Source organism: Anas platyrhynchos, chromosome 3 (assembly GCF_047663525.1).
Source record: "Anas platyrhynchos isolate ZD024472 breed Pekin duck chromosome 3, IASCAAS_PekinDuck_T2T, whole genome shotgun sequence".
In the NCBI taxonomy this organism is placed as follows: Eukaryota; Metazoa; Chordata; class Aves; order Anseriformes; family Anatidae; genus Anas; species Anas platyrhynchos.
In genome coordinates this window covers 77,991,809-78,009,395 of record NC_092589.1, presented here as the reverse complement: position 1 = coordinate 78,009,395, position 17,587 = coordinate 77,991,809, and the positions used below count along the sequence as shown (strand labels likewise).

The following is a 17,587-nucleotide window of genomic DNA, read 5'->3' as shown; positions in this document are numbered from 1 at the left end:
TCATCATCAGATTTCGACCTTAAAATGTATCTATTACTATCAGGGATGGAAATGGGCAATTACCAAAAGAAGTAAATGTTACAAATGGGGCAGTCAAAATATGAACAGGAGCATGTTCTGCCAGTAGAAGACATGCTGTCCTCCACTGAGGGCAAAGGGAAGTCCAGACACGCATCAGAAGGCAAAAGTCATCATTTACTGTCCAACTCACACACACAGTGCAAAAATAATTTATAGTTTATTACTCCTGTGAGAAAAGTATTCAGGAACAGATAAATTCATGTTTGGAACCCAAAGTAACAGAATTACCCAGTTACACTTTAATTCCATACATATTCATACACGAGCTTGTTATATGCTGTACATGTGTCATAATTATGAACTTGAAAATTTACTAGATACAGAAGTATTTGCAATTCTCTTTCCTATCCTAGTAGGCAAAATGACAATATATATTGATGGCTTTATGGTGTGCATATATATATATATATGTATTTATCTCCGAGGATATATACATGTACACCACAGTATATATTTACATCAAAACAGGAGTACATGGCTACACCAGTGCCTGTTGGAGACAGCTGAACGGGTATTGAGTATCTGAGGGTTCTCCGTCACATTTTCCCAATCAGTTCCCAACAATACACTGGGAAAGTGTGCTGTGGCATTACCCAGAGACATCTGTGGTTACCCTGTTCTGGAAACACTGCTTTCCAATTACTACACCTGCGAGCTACATGCTTTGACATGTACTTGTTTGCAGAAAGCCTAACAGCAGACATCCAACCCAGAGATGGGAAAGATCTGGACTAAATCACAAAGAAGTTGAAATACTTTATATTGTTACTGTACAGCAGCAAATCCAGGCACTTAATACTATCAGCATTTTTATTCTCACCTGTTCTAGAACTATGGGTGAAAGCTTTTCTTCATTAGAATCAAGAACCAAACTTTTCACTGACCTCACTAGGATAGGACATTATCTTACATTCTAACTGTACTGTATTTTAATGAATCCAGGAATTTAAAGTGTATGGCAAAGTGCATATTTCAAAAGGTTCAGATATTCAGATATTTATAATAGCTTGACTGAACTTCGGAGTCAACATATGATAAATTCTCTATAAGATAAAGGCACAATATTTACAGGTACTCTTACCACTGCAGCTTTAAATAAGATAAACTAAATAACCACAACCATTTTTTTCTAATTTAAACTGTTGAGAATTATAGTAACAATCTTTCATAAAAAAGCAGATATGCTTGTGCGTTTAGTACTCTTGATTCCGGAACCATCTGAACATGGGCATCACTAACATACACCCACTGTCCTGATGATGTGCCCACAGCTTCTTTTAAACCTGAAATGCAACAGCAAAAGAAGTCATGTTTCTTGTCCTTTACACCATCATTGAACAAATAAAAAGATGATTCAAAACACAAAAAAAAATCACTTCTAATCTACAAGAATAACTCATGACTGAGATGCAGTCCAGTATTTATAGTTTGAAAAGTACAAGTCCAAGAACACCGTAAGAGAAATTGGTGGAAGACAACACTTATAAATGTACACCGTCATCATCTTTTTGATATTTATTAACAAAACCTAAGACACCTAAGTACAGCTTACCGAATTCTAACAGGAAATTACGTAAGCACACACAACCAGTTCTGACAGGAAAAAAATCACATTTCAAAAGCTGGCCACTGTGAAATTAAGAATGCTGAAAGGATCTAATCTTATCTAGTTATTAGTTCTAGTAATTACTGCATGGGAAGCCTAGGACTGAGGGAGACTTGTTTCAAAAGTAATATAAAATACTTGTCCTCCTGGGAGATGAGCTTCAAATGCAAAGTGCTACTGCAGGATAGACAAGTGTGTGCTTGTCTCTTGTTCCTCCAGGAAGGCAAATAGCAAATACATTTACTTTGCTCTGACAACTCAACATTGCCTCCAACAAATCATTTACCAACAGGTTCTATTCTAGAACCTTATTTCATTCTACATGACCAAAACATATTAAAAAGAACTGGAATGCAAAATACCAAGAGAACCCCTACCAAAAAATGCCTATCCTCCATGGAAAGGTTTCTTGCTGTTTACATTAAATCAGAGTATTCCAGATTTTTAAGCATTACAAAATTTCAAATCCTAACAAATATAAATAGGTAAGATACCAAAAATATAGAAAATCTGATTTAAATTGTTCTGGATTCAGCTTTTGTGCTAGAACATTTTCAAATGCCAAATCTACAAATAATGATATATTAGAGGGCAGTGCCATTCATGTGAATGTACTATTTTGACTAGGAAAAGGAGGAGCACTTTCCACCAATTCTCTGCTTAATGACTGAACTAAAATTCCATTGTTTACTCAGCCGTGTGTGGTTACACAGAAGCAGGTCATGCACTGTGTGTAACCGAAAAAGAAGAACTGACATGAGGGGCCCTAAAAATAATATCATATTCTGAGCTAAAACAATTCTATATCCTTGTAACAAAAAGAAGTTGTAGCCAGTGGTTGCTTTGGTTTTACTCACGCACAATGGAGGTTCTCTTGTACGTACCTAGAACATTCTTAGTGGTAGAAATATGCTCTAGTAATTTCTTGGAGGGTGTCCTGACTTTCACATATGCAGCATAATGACCACCTCTCATTGACCCACTGTGCTCCACTATTCCATACAGACTGTATAGCACTCGTGCACTGTCTGTAACGTTCTGTATTGCCAGAAACACAGAAAATAAAGATGAATTATTTCACAAAGAATTTTACAGATATCTTAATTAGTTTTCAACAGTATTAGTATTACTTTGAAAAAAGCAGACGGACATCTACAGCATTTCCAGTGGTGAAACACATCTTAGAATTAAGAGTTTATTAATTGAATACAGTTACCATGGAAGCAGCATGGTAGCAGTCCTTAATGCAGTTAAGATACACTAAAACCATCAGGACAGCACAGCTTAACTAGTACTAGGTGACATCAGTGCTATTTATTGATATGAATGGAATTTCAGTCAGCTAACATTCTGATTTCAGCGCACTACTAGAAAGCATTCAGTCTAAAATTTCTCTGGGAAAGGAAGGAATAATCATCATCATCATCAATCCAATATAACTTGCATTCAGGATAATAATGGTGAAAGTACAACAAAAATACAGATTTGAAATGCATACCTTACAAGAAGCAGAACAAAATGGTGCTAAGTCCAAAATCAGTGGGAAATCCACGTGCCTATTCACTTTCCTTAGACTCAAACCAGCCTTAAGATAAAAAAAAAAAGAAAAAGCAAAAAAAAGAGTGTAACATAAATACCTTTACTAGGAAGCTTTCTAAAGCTGATGTGTATTACTGTACTATTAAAATAAACCAAATCTAAGAATAAGATTGTAACTTCCTGAAACTCTTTGTTATGTTTTCAATACAATGCATGCTACCATAAGCATGGCAGACACCTAAGAGGCTTCTCTGGATACATCTGAATGGCTAAATGCATTCTGAAGTTATCAAATATTCAAAAAAAAACACGAGCAAATAATTTCCCAACAGAACTAAATAGTGGTTCTACCAATCCTTCATATAAAAAGTAAACGTTAGTATGCACAATGACACTTAAATAGTTGCTCAGCCACCACCATGGCAGAGGAATATAAAAAAAAAGAGGGGCCTTTTACCTGGTGGAATCTTTTCAGATGCAGAATAAGAATAGCAGGAACTGAAGAAATCAGCAGCTGCTTCCGAGCGTTTGTGTAGACACCTTCCATTTTCCTTTCTGTATTTATGAATATTAAAACAATAATTTGTAAGGTGAGGGCAGGCACACAATTATTTTTAAAATTTCTGACAGAATAGATCTGTGTTGCAATGACTTTGTGCCTGTATATATTTTCCAATGTAAATTTTGTGGAGTAACCTAAAATATTTCCTCACTCTTCTTGCTTTCAAGAAACATCACATACCAAATCTGAGCATTATTTTAACCCATTCAATGCAAATCTGACCAAAAGCTGGAAGTGCAAGATCAGAGTACGCACTGAGATACGGTGTCTGCTACCATAATGCCCCATCTCCCTGTTAAAAGCATTTCACCTGAAATAAACTGATGATCACTGGAACTGGAAATGCGAAGTATAGGTCTCTTCAACTATGCCAGTGTCCTAGCCACTAAGCTAGAGATTAATCTTCCATTCTCCATGGCAAGACAACTCTTTGTGCTCATCTCTGAGAAAGGTCTGAAGGGATGGTGTCCATTTCAGGACATCTCATAACCTGCTCGCTTGAGCATGCATGACAGGGAACCTGCCTGTGGTGCAGAGGGAACTGAATGGGGGGCTCTTTCCAAAAGTAGCTCCGTGGTTAGCTATAGAGTACAGAGAACAGGACACCAGCATTTTTTTTTTCCCTGAAAAAAATCAATTAATTGGCTTGTCTTACACATGCCCAAAGCAGAATATTTCAGTTGAGGCAGAATATAGTTTTTTAGGTACAAGTAGATGACTTCTTAGGATTTTCGTTTTAGGAGAAAAAAAAAATTAATGATTGTAAATGGTTTTTTATTTCCATTTTTTCACTGTGCCCATTGAACCAAAATATTAATTACACAGCCCTGTCAGTCCAATGTCTGATAAATGATCATTACTTTTTCTTTGATTTATAATAATCTCTTCTTCATTAGAAGTGTCTTTTTTTTTTTTTTTGCCCCTCACCTACTTAATTACATGACTTCCCTAAGTACTTAGGTTGCTAGAGCTGAATATTACGGCATTTATTTCAAAGTTTCCAGGATTGTAAAGCACACATAAACAGCAGAAAAGATTAATATCAAATGATGAGCCTATTCAGTTTATGATAATCTTTAAATGAATTATCTTGGATAGAAATAAACAAAAGATGCAACATAAATTCTAAATTACATCTACTATTATGTTTTAATATTTGCAGGATGAAGTTTTAAGTTCTTGCAAGCAGTTCTGTCTGGGAAGACATTTTCTGTTCAGCCACAAGGGGGAAGCCCATGCTGGAGCAATGAAAGATCAGTGGTTGCACAGGTTTTGAGAGGAAACCTCATACATACCCGTATTTGGACACCAGCAAATTACCTGTGGAGTTGGTTTTCTTCTGATACTTCTGTTTCCTTTCTGTACAGCTCTCACATAAAAGCTTGTTGTTCCCCATTAGCAGCTCTACAGAGGTAAATTGGTAAAGGCAGGACTGAACAGAACATTCCTTTGAGCTAGTTATATAGGTCTGGGAAAGCGTCTGAAAAGCATTTTGAGGGTTCTGGGATAGTGAAGACTTGTCTACAGAGAACATGGAATTATTCGATAAACCTGAATCACCACGGCTTGATTTTTCATCTTCATTTATAGTATCACAGAAGCTGAGTTTGGATATGGCACTGGAAATCACCTCATCGCTATTGTCACTTGGTTTGGTGTGCGGCATTTTCATGTTGATGTGGTTGACATGCAAAGCAGAGAGGTTGCTGGATGAGCTAAAAGCTGACTGCTTAGAAGCACTTTCACTTTCAGAGGCTTCGCTGTCTGCATCAAAGCTGCTTTCCGAGCGACTGGCTTCCTTCTCACTGCCCTCAGTCTGGCTCCCATTCACAGCAGATTCAGCAGTTGGGTCTTTGGGGTACAGCATGCCAGAGCTACCTTCCAGCTCACGCGTTTTGTTTTTTTCCTCCATGATAATAGGACTTCTTTCTTCTTCATTAGATGAAGCTTTTCTGGCAAGCCTTCTCTCCTGGTTCAACTGATTCTGTAAATGATGGCATTATTAATTTAGGAACACAGGGGAGAAACAGAAAACAGGGCTGTGATCTAACATTACTTTTGAAACAAAAAATTCAAAGCAAATTAAACCTAATGCTTTATCTTCTCCATCTTTCACCTGCTTAAGCTACTTGATCTCCTTAAGACCTGCTTAAACTAATATAGGATTGAAAACCTACTCACCAGCCAGCTAAGAGCATTATACTTACTGTGGGATCAATACTTCCTCCAACTAATTGCATTCACTTTGTGACAGCTGTGGATGGCACATTTGAAATGGTATCATTTAATCTAACTTAAGCTTCCCAAAGGTTCTCAAGTTTAAGCTAACCTTCCATGAGGCCTTAGCTGACAAGCACCTTCTTCTCCCTTTGTAGGCACTAATCTTAGAACTAAATGGACAATCCCTTGCAGTATGGTTTGTTAATTTGTATATTTTACTGTGGCTGAAGACAGATAGCTAGAAGAAAAAGTGTTGCTGCCAGAGAAAACTACTACTACATATTAAAAAAAATACTTAAAGCTGTCATAACTTTAAATTATTTATAAGTATCCATGATTCTGTTCTTTCTTTCTTTGGCTTCTTTCCAGAAGAATCAAGCAATTTTCCTTCCTCATTGCTGTTTCTTTAATCCGAGTTTGATCAAAATTCCAATGATGCCAGTGGGAGTTTCCATTAACCTCAACAATTAAAGTTTTATATTTTTTCTCCTATGACAATTGATCTCTGCACTTTTTTCTTTCCATCTTCCAAACCATTTATTTCCTATGCTTGTCTCATTCTCTTTCTATCACACTCTGGTATGTTTATTGCTATTTTTTCTGCACATTTATTGTGTTAGGACCTGATTCAGAAGAGTATTTACAGTCCCCAACAGAGCACACACCCTTCAAGTAGGACTCACTCTGATATTAGGCACACAAATTTAAATTTTACTGGCACTAATAAAATACCTGTAGAGGAAATTAAAAAAAAAGGTGGGGAGCAGACCATCACAGCACAACTGACACACATCATTGCCTACACAGAACCAACTACAGAAAGTAACTTTCATGGGTTGCTTCCATAACAGGAAAACTAAGTGGACAGAAATACCTTTTGCACACTTGGTCATGTGCCTAAGTAGCAGCAAACTTCTAATTATAGACATGACTTTATGTTTAGGACTTCCTACTATCTTTAGAATCATGGACTGGGTTGAAAGAGACCTTTATACACCATCTAGTTCCAAACTCCTGCCATGGGCAGGGACACCTCCCACCAGACCAGGTTGACCAAAGCCCCATCCAGCCTGGCCTTGAGCATCCCCAGGGATGGGGCATCCACAGCTTCTCTGGGCAGCCTGTGCCAGGGCCTCACCACCCTCTGAGTGAAGAATTTCCTCCTTAGTCTTCATCTCTTTCAGTTGAAAAACTTTGCAAAGTAGATTCTCATTTAGTAGAGAGGACTTCTGTCTTTGTTACACATAGAGGTAAATCTTGGAAGTCTCATATCCCACTCCAGGTCACAAGGACCAACACATTTGGCACTACAGTTAAGTGCCTATCTTGCAGGTATGTAAGACCTTTGTCCAGACTATTCCTTAAATATACACCAAGGCTCAGTTCTTGAAGAACCTTCAGCTCTTACTCAGTTTTAAGCTTTAAGGAAGAACTTAAGTCAAATGAAGTCAATATAAAAGGCAAATAACATTTCTCAATGTTTTCCTAAGCAGGGCTTAAAGTTACAATAAACATTCTCCTTCAGAATCGAAGTCCTTAAGCTTAAAAGCAAGAGAACAATTTAACAAAAAAGGAATAAAATCCAACTGAAAATAATTAAAAACCCCAAACACTTATCAACTAGGACCATTTCTCATCTCAGTTATGTTTTATTTCTTTATAGATGGAGAAGAGGTAAAGGAACTCGTGTGAAGTTACTGCTACTATTTGGGGGTATTACGCGAACAACACTCAAAGAATTCTTAGAATTGTGAAGGTCCCCATTTTAGGAGGAAAGCACAACACCCTCTGTTCAGATACTCTGTTAGCTGTATTGGACTACTTATTGGACTATCCCACTTTCTGCAGCAAACTTATACATTGATTAACAGAACTCACAGAATACCAACATGTGCTAAATGAATTCAACAATTGCTTGTTTGGGGTTAGAAGTTTTACTGCAGAACCAACAGACATCTTACAAAATAATTCAAAAGAAGAATAAAGTAAAAAAAAAAAAAATACACGTCCAAAAAGATGGAGTGGGAGCACAGAATCACAAAGCCTCACCAGTTAGAACGACTTACCTTGCAGATCACTTTACCTGTTCTTACTGAAAGCAGAGCTGGTGCCTCCTTTATACTATTGTCTAGACTAGTTTATTGAATCCACACCATACTTTACCTCCTTAATTTTGAAAACCATTCAGTAACCACACTTGTATGTATCAGTATGTATGCATACTATTATTCACCCTATTTTGGAATTTCCCATTTCTCTTCTAAGATAGATCCTATTTGTCCACATAATCCTAAATGGATTATAAGGCTTATTAAAAAAACAGAACATTAATAAGCACTGAGAGCTTTTCTTTCATTAATAATAATATATGTGCACAATACTTGTTACAGATTTCTTTGAATCCGTGAACTACACAGATCATTCTGTTAGGTTGGCATATTTTGCTGCCCTCAGGAAGGACTTTGTTAGGAGGCTGCACTGGATGCTGGCCAGGCTGACCTCCCCAACCCTGGGGTTACTGAAGGCCAAGTGCTTCACAGAAATCACGTTCCCAGCCTCCACGAGTCTCTGCTGCCGGTACTATTTTTGTTATGCCCACTGTCAGCTAATCCCTCCGACGGCACTAATGCAGACCTGCCTGCTCTCTTGGCCAGCATTACGATTCATGTGATTGCAGCCAGAAAAAAAAAACACTAATGACACAATAAACGAAAAGCCGGAAAGAAAATCTGAATTAACGTGAATTGAAATTAACCTGCATATTTTTTTCCCTTACAAATGAAACCCCATAATTGAAAACTGAATGGTTCACAAAGGCCATCATTTGTCACGCTTCTAATAATGATCTAAATATTTTAAAGCTAATCTGTTAGTTATACATATATATTTAAAAAGAACATTTATAACTGTCAGTATTCGCACCCTGTAACCCTTGAAACTTCAGAATAAACTCAAGATGACTGACTAGCAAGGGTATTTAGGTTCTTACCTTATCTTTTGTTAGGGTGTGTTTCTTGACAATTTTAGGCTGATTATTCAGTGTACTGATGGAAGAACAGTTACACTGACCCAGATCTGCTTCTTGTACACTTTTACCTTTACTTGTTCTTCCCAAAGGCACGGGTTTTGCAACCTTAGAAATTAGACAGGAAATTAAGAAAGGATATATGTCAATTTTTTATTCCCTTGCAACAAACGGGAAACATGAACACAGGCTTTAGAAAATAGTAACCTACATTATTATGAGCAAAAGTGGTATTTGAAGACAAGTACATTTCATACAGGATTAAATAGTAAAATTAATTCTCTCCCTTAAAGGTATGTGAACACAGGCAGGGTAGGGGAAGAACCACTCCCAATCCATCCCCTTAATCCCAAATGAAAACCCCAAGTCCCACAAAAACAGAGTGTATGTCTTTAAAAGTAATGCAGTTCCTCTGCAGTTAATGGAGACGTACTGGAAACTATTTATGCCAAAACACCATTATAAATAAATTAAAAGTCTATTTTCACACTGACTTATCCCTTAGGTACATTTCAGTTCCTTAGAAGCAAACCAATAAGCTAGAATCTAACTTTTCGGACCTTCAAAAATAATTTTATGAACAATCTATATGCTAAAAGCACTATTAAATTAAACTAATGTCAGACCTACATATGCTGTAAATAAGTAAGTCATATGTTCTAAGTTTGGCCTAATTGAAAAATATATGCACGTATGACATAAGAATCATAGAATCATATGTCTCTATCTGTATACATGTATATAAATACATATACAAAAGCCATACAGCAAATGGACAGTATGAGAGTACATAAGTACATTAGGAAAAACTTCTTTATTGAAAGAGCTGTTAGGCATCGGAATGGGCTGCCCAGGGAAGTGGTGGAGTCACCATCCCTGGAGGTCTTTAAAAGACGTTTAGATGTAGAGCTCAGTGATATGGTTTAGTGGAAGACTGGTTAGTGTTAGGTCAGAGGTTGGACTGGGTGATCTTGGAGGTCTCTTCCAACTTAGACAATTCTGTGATAAGCATGTATTTTTAGGCTTGAAATCAAAACTGTGCATATATACATACAGAAATGTCTTCTTAAATGTATGTAAAAGTAATCCACTGGAAACAATATCTGTTATATATTCTGTATCTTACCCTCTCCTCTATTATAGGAAGTGAAAGATCAATGAAAGGTTCTTTTACTGTTGAAATCTTGAAGAAAAAGAAAAAAAACATATTAAATGCAAAGAATGATATACAGGTTTAGTGCATACCTCCCCTTTTTTTAAATCAAATTATTATCAGAAACTATGCAACATGCTAATTAGTTTCAAGATGCATCAAACTACAATGAAGAACTTCCCACAAGCTTTTTTTTTTTTTTTTTTTCAATTTTAATTTAGCTCTGTTTTTCTTTCTAATACTGCACAAAATTTCAGCACCCAAACAGAAAGGGCAAGGTCATTCATCTAGGCACAAACTAGAAGCACTGTGGTGCTCAGTTTCTGAGAGCTACAGACAGATTTTCAAGTCATGGGGGCCATCTAGAGGGATCACAACTTTTTGGACAGCAGAAGCAGCAAATCCAGTAGAATTGTATAGAAAAACTAATTTTTAAGCATTTCCTGATGCTGGACATATCTGTGCAGGCATTTGATCTTGTACATTGTTCAGCAGCAAGAACTGGTTAATGACAGTTAGATGACAGGGTCTAGCCTGACGCTCCCAGAAAAGATTACATCAGGCTTATTGGTTACAGCCAGAAGTTTTATTAGAAATATTTATAACATAACATACACTAGTAATTGTTAAAATAAAGCCAATTATTGGGGAAAAGAGGCTTTTTTTATTTAAAAAAAATAACTTATTGTCTGTTCTACAATTTTATTTTCCCTTCTATAAACCATATAAAATCTAAGCTGCAACTGGAAATATCTGGTAAATCATACCTAAAGACATTCTCTCACAGCACTTCACATCTGCCTTTATGGCTACAACGTCCCGTCCAAGCCTGTTTCTTAAGCCCTTGCCGCTCCCAAACTCCTTCCAAAACTGACTTATCTTACCTCTGGAAAGACTGTGAAAAACAAAGCCTTTAAAAATAACATCATGATGTGCACGCAAATTACTGAACACAGTCATGCCCTCAATTACTGTCATTGTTGCCCTTGCCCTTCTCTTGTATTTATGACCCTACCTTCCACCTGTAACATTAGATACGGACTGTAGGGTCCTCTTAGCAAAAAGCTTATGTTTACCTGTTGTGTGAAGGACTCGGCACAATTTAGGTTCCAGTAAAACAATAAATTAGATTAAAACTACTTTAACTACATTGATTCGCTGACTGATGAGCGATATTCAGACTGGGGTTCCTCTAGAGAGTGACTTTGCATGAACAAGCACTAGTCAGAAATACCCTTGCCAATGCAGGCAAAGGTAAGCAACTGCTAAACTTGTCCTCATACAGCTACAGCTAGCGAGTCCGGAGTCCCGTGCAGGCAGAATATAAGTATCCAGCAAAAATAAATGATACACACAAAATACATACTACATCTATTTTGTATATAGCTGAAGTTCTTCATTGATACTAGTAGCACATTGAAGTGTAATCTGCACATCACACACAGGAAAGTTTACCTGGCACTGCAGAACTGTGCTTAAGTACTCTGATTGATTTACTTAATCTCTACAATATGAAATAGAATGTTTTAAACCAAACACAAATGTAGCATTCAATTAAAAATGTCATGCAAATAAGATTTTTTTCTCTTCCAAAGTTAAAGAAAATGATAAGGATCATGGAAAGCATTTATGATGAAATGTCAGTAATATTAATTATGAAAGGAATATGCTCTTCATTAGAGATATTACGTTAATTCTCAAAAATACTTCAATAAAAAAATAATTAGCATTTCCCCACTCATATTAATTCAAAGTAAGTAATTCCCAATTTTGAGGTATATCCCAGAAGAGTAGGCAGGAGGATTTATATTTTAAGATAGGTAGGCGTTTCAGAAATATCAGATAAAAATTTAAGTGTAACCCAGATGATTAAAGAATTTGGAACCTCCAGCCCTAAATCAGATGAAAAATGAAGCCCAGTATTTGAATCTGTTTTGAATTCAAATGACCCCCCTCTTCTTACGTTTATGGAGGATAATGCTTTAAAGGCAGAAGTTAAGTCATTTTAAATGAGAAACTTTCAATAGCCTTGCTTTTACAAACAAACAAGTATAAAATTGACAATACAATTTTATACTTTCAAGACAATGTAATCAAACCCGTATGTGATCTATTCCACATCAAACCAAATTCCAAAATACCTACATTTTCACATTCCTCACACATGACAGTGCTAGTCAATTCACCAACAAAGATCCTATCTATGAAGTTCATCTTCACACCCTCTCTTCCATATGCTGAAAAAACATTGCCTTTTTTAAATGTGAAAAATAACAGATCCATGCCACACTATAAGTACAACAAAATTCTAAGATTTATTGTGAAAACAATTTTTATACTTATTCAAAACATGTTGAACACAACATGGTAACTAATATATCACATACTATATTCCAACATTTTAAAACATCTCGGTTATTTAGTTATACAATCCCCTTATACTTCCCTTCCCCACCTACAGTAACATAATAATCATACAGTAGCTCTCAAGAAGCCTTTAAATAAAATCTGTTGTTTTTTTTTTAATGCATAGTATATTATAATATATATATATATATATATATAGTCTTCAAAACTAAATAATAAAAAACATATAAAACTAACTAAATAAACAGAAAACAAAAAGCCTGTTCTATGTCTTAACTGTTGCAGATTTAGGAAAGTTAATCAGTATTTAGACTTTAATTAAAGCAAAAAAAAATAGCTTTTTACATATACACAGAAGAAAAAAATAATTTTAAACCTATTGTTTTGTGAAAAAAAGAAACCCAAGCATTCTTTTGAACAGCTTCCAATTTTGGCTTTGTAATCATATTTAGAGTGTTCATAGTATCACTCAGCTGACAGAAATCATTTTTGCTTATGGAAAGTGACAACTCTGAGTGCTACAATAACTGTGGCTATGTAACAAACCCAAATATTCAGCAGACTATTTTAGAAAACAAAATTAAATTCTATGTAGCATTACAAAAGGCATTATTAATGCAGTGGAAGCCTTTATTCTGGATATAAAGCTAGTACATAATAAACTCTCTATACTTTAGATATGCACTAGGTGGCACTAGAATAATACATATTAAAAATATTTTAACACTACAATACCTTGGGATTGCTGTTTGCAATAGTCAATTTTGAAGAAAATGGTATTTAAAAATGCGTGCATTTTATAAACTGATTCAATAAAGCATTGCATACCTTTGACTTTTCTTCTAGTTTCTTCATCTGCTGTCTTAGTTGTTGGATTATTAAAAGCTTTTAAGATACCGGTTTGTATACGCTATAATATTAAAAAAAAATAATTATTAGGAAGTATTTTAAGTGCAAATATTCTAAAAAATATTATTATACAGTTAGATTTTTTCCATTCCTATTTCCATAAAAGAAGCATAATTTTAACGTTTTAAATCTACTGTCGTCATTCGTTAACACTGTCAAAGCAACACAACCTTAACTTTAGTAAGTAACCATCCCAAAATTTCCTTCCTGTAAAGAGGGAGCAGTTGCGCAGAGCATTGGAGAGGTTATCAACAAATGATGAGATCTTCTGCCAACAAATGCTTTTCATTTCTTCCACAGTTAGGAAAAAAACCAACAACAACAACATGCTAACAGAAAAATGTTCTATTACTGACTGACTGGGATACAAAATACTTGAAGGCAGCTAAGTATCTTTCAATAGACAGACTTCAATAGCTATATTAATCCAGTGTTTTTATTACTTCTGCTCATTTTCTATCATTGTACATTTCAAATGTCAGAAAACCTTAGAAGAGATTTACAAGCTTTTCATGAATCCATGTAAACTTAACCCGCATTTGCCCCCAGAATCCTAACAGTTGCATTTTTGAAAGAAGAATCAGAAGAATGAATTCATGCACATGCGCTGTAGTTGCACCTCAAAATTGGGGTTGCTCAGTTGCAACTGGGATAATGAGGTATTCTTATGAGTTATTTGGATAAATATGCTGGTAACACAATTGCACCTGCTGGTACAAAATGTACCTCAGCCCATCCTGTGATAGACTGTAAAGAGGGAAGCAGAGGATTGTATGAGACCCATCACCAGAGAACACTGCAGGATGCCTGACCTGGGTTTTCTTTTCTCCTGGCAAATGTACCTGCTCTCTAGTCCAGAAACTTGATGGTGTGCAAATGATACAAGGAAATGTGATACTGAAGTCACAGTTAGAGCAAGGTACCCTTCTAGGAACAAAGGGCGATACCAAACATTGTGCAAGTAACCCTTAACCTGGGTACCAGTAGAAAAAAATGGCAACTTTTGTTTGCAGACAGCGAAGTGCACTTTCAAGCCATCGATTACTGAAGTGTTGATGATGACAGGCAGCTCCGGAGGTTTGGTTTCTAGTTCAGGCACTCATCAGGCTAAGTCACACTCCTACCTTATGAGTATGTGACCTGGCTTGTGAATTAACTCCCACTGCCCTGAGCTCGGCTTTGTTCATCTTAAAGCCAACAATATACAAAAAGGACTAATCAATAGGTAATTCATGAAGTTGAACACCATAAATGGGTTTAGGGCCATAAGCAAGCCTTTTGTTGGGATTAGCGCGTTGAACCATTTATTTAGGTCAAAGAAAGACATAGTCTTTGAATGGGCAGGGTGCTGCCGACAATGGCAGCAGACATTAATCAATTAGCAGCAGGGTTCAGCTACGGCGGGCCCTGGTGTGAAACAATCTCCGGCCCACATTGCTGGATCCAGCAGACAGTACGCCGGTTTTATTGTCGTATCGACAGCCTTTTATCTTAAAAACCCACTTGTGTACATACCCCCCTTTCGAACGCTTTTAATGGGGACGGGAAAAAGTTGAACACTGCTTTCGGAAAGCTGTTTGCCAAGACATGAAAACAGGCATCAAGGGCAAACGTGGAGTGCGACTCGTGTGAGTTATGCAACTTGTTATCACTCCTGCCGTGCTTTATGTTATATGAATTTCTCACCAAAACTCTCACGGTTTGGAGAGATGAACACAGTGGGGGTACCGGCCTGGCACAGAGCCGGCCAGGAGACCTCTGGCAGGTGGAGGACAAAGCGGGCACTTCGAGCACGGCTGTCACCCACGCGTGCCTGCTTCGGGGCACCAAGTTTCAAAGCGGCACGAAGGAGAGATGTTAGGGGCTGTAATCCTTTCTAAAGGATTCTGGTGGCAGACATCCTGCCGGGAGCTCTCCTCGGCTGCAGCCCAGAGGGCGGCGGGGCCGGGCAGCAGGCGTGCGGCTCACAGCTGCGGCGTTCCCAGGGCAGACAAAGCTGCTCCTGCTCCTGCTCTGCTCCTGCCTGCCTGGCACGGCTGGCAGTGCTGAATGGACCATGGGCCTGACACTCTCCGTTTGTCACACCATCTACAGACCCGAAAAACAGAATTAAAAGGAAAAAAAAAAAAAAAAGAGCTTTTACTAGTCGTGACCCTCGCTGAGCAGCCTGAGGTGATGAAGTCAGTGTTTGTGGTAATGCACCATTATGGGCAAACAGGGGTGAAATTGCACCAAAGGGTGGAACCAACCTTTGCTTGCCCAGTGGTGGGGGTGGCAGGAATACCCTGCTGCCTAAAACACAATTTCAATTCTCAACATGTTCCATTACTCTTTTATGGCAGCTTCAGTAGCTGTCCTGCTCTCTAATAAAACGATTCAAAAGACAAATGAAAATGCAGGTTATCGTAATGATGGCACGTTCACTGATGAAACAGGAGACTGACTGGAGGGGAGTGAGCAGCCAGTCACCAGAGAAGCTTAGTTGCAATGACTCTGCTTTTGGTGAATCCTCCGTTGTGAAGCAAATACAGTTTCCACCTTTTATTGCATGAAAATGAACAAACAACAAAATCAAGTTTCCCTCTCCTGTAAAAAACACGACAACTGCTTGTACTGCAAAGAGAAAGCAGCAGCAGGCACCTGCTTCTGTGCCGTGCGCAGTTTGACAGGCAGTCTCGTAAGCGAGGCAGTGCCAAGGTTTAGCTCTTTCTCTGTAGTTCAGTTTTGTTTATGATTAAATATACTGCTGATGAGACCAACCTCTACTAATACTCTGCTAGGATCGGGATTCAGGCAGTGCTACTCTGATGCCACGAACTGGGCTCAGATACAGCTTATAACTTGTTTCCAAAAGAGTTCAGTTTAGGATCATTACATGCACCATGTTATTAAATGAGACGGAAGAGGAAGAACGCTGGTCAGTGCAATGTTTAAGGGCCTCCTTTTGCCTAGACCCAGAAAAGACTATGTACCAAAATATCATCTGAAAAGAAGGCTCCAAGACTAAGTCAGGCAGATGAAATCTGATATAGTCAAAATAGTTCAAGCAAGCAAAAAAACACTTTCTTGTATTCAGCAACGCAGGAGGCAGAAATGATAAAGGGACAGCAGCACGGAAAAAAACACACAGGGACATTTTTTATATAACTGGTTATACACTTTGCCTTCTTAGCTGTAAATTATAAATAATCATTTTAAATAATGCAGCACCTTATTTATAAAGCAAACAGTTCTTCAAACCTTCAAGAGATTATAAGAAACTTTGCCAGATTTTATTTTTGTCCAATTTTTTTTTTACTGAAATAGGTTCCAATGAAAATTGTGGGCAGGCAGGTATGTGCTGCTAATTTCTACCCCCAAACTTTATCCTAAAATGCATTTTGTCAACCAGATCAGAGGATCTCTTCCTACGTTCCTGAATCCTCAAAAGGAGCTTTTTTGTCCCTTTGGTTGTGGGTTGTTTTTTTTTAATTATTTTTTATTTTATTTATTTATATAATGTAAACAATACAGACTCCCAAAGTTATCAGGATCTACTTACCACACTCTTTCTACTGCTCCCTGAAACTTTTATTTCAGTCAACCATTTTAAGACATCAAAATGAACATTAGTATATCATCTTTCTAAAACGTCATTATTTTTGTCAAGATAACAAAATAGCCACTCTTACTCTATTAAGGACATCTTTAATACACTGGAAACATGAAGACCACTGGAAACACGAAGTGTTTACTAGTGTAGTAATGGCTATTAGTTTACCATACAGTCAAGTTCTTTAAATTAAAGACACACACACAGGTGTTACCTTTGTCTCTTCAATCCTCATTGCATCCAGCAAATAGTGTAGAAGCTCCTGGCTGTCCTGTTGCTGGAAACCCTTAAATCGAGGAGCCCTGTGAAAGAAGCAGTAAGGAATTTAAATTTACATTGGGAGATATTGTCTACATTAGACTCTTATTGCATGCTGGGGTACAAATAGGTGCAATCCCTACAAGGCTTTAGGAAACTCCCGGTGTGGTTGCAATGACACCAAGGCTGCACTTTAACCTGGGTTAAAGCATTTTGCCCCTCTTAGTAATGGCTCGACTTAAACACTGCCTTGCCAGTACAGTTTCACCCACACT

At 37.3% G+C, this 17,587-nt stretch overlaps 1 protein-coding gene across 6 annotated transcripts in view; it reads right to left on the bottom strand.

Annotated features, from left to right (window-relative positions):
- Nucleotides 1–225: 225 nt before the first annotated feature.
- Nucleotides 226–17,587, bottom strand: part of USP45 (ubiquitin specific peptidase 45) — a 55,163-nt gene continuing 37,801 nt past the window's right edge. For 2 of the 6 annotated variants that reach the window (XM_027454800.3, XM_072036161.1), the window contains exons 9-18: nucleotides 17,269–17,356; nucleotides 13,382–13,463; nucleotides 12,332–12,423; nucleotides 10,160–10,216; nucleotides 8,998–9,141; nucleotides 5,109–5,772; nucleotides 3,684–3,781; nucleotides 3,186–3,272; nucleotides 2,572–2,725; nucleotides 226–1,364 (exon numbers count right to left, since the gene is read on the bottom strand). In XM_027454800.3, the coding sequence (XP_027310601.3) occupies nucleotides 1,231–1,364; nucleotides 2,572–2,725; nucleotides 3,186–3,272; nucleotides 3,684–3,781; nucleotides 5,109–5,772; nucleotides 8,998–9,141; nucleotides 10,160–10,216; nucleotides 12,332–12,423; nucleotides 13,382–13,463; nucleotides 17,269–17,356 (1,600 nt within the window). In that variant the 3' untranslated portion in view covers nucleotides 226–1,230. Of the gene's footprint in view, nucleotides 1,365–2,571; nucleotides 2,726–3,185; nucleotides 3,273–3,683; nucleotides 3,782–5,108; nucleotides 5,773–8,997; nucleotides 9,142–10,159; nucleotides 10,217–10,953; nucleotides 11,082–12,331; nucleotides 12,424–13,381; nucleotides 13,464–17,268; nucleotides 17,357–17,587 lie in introns of those variants that run through there. The other 4 variants (XM_072036162.1, XR_011808455.1, XR_011808456.1 and 1 more) reach the window with 4 other exon arrangements.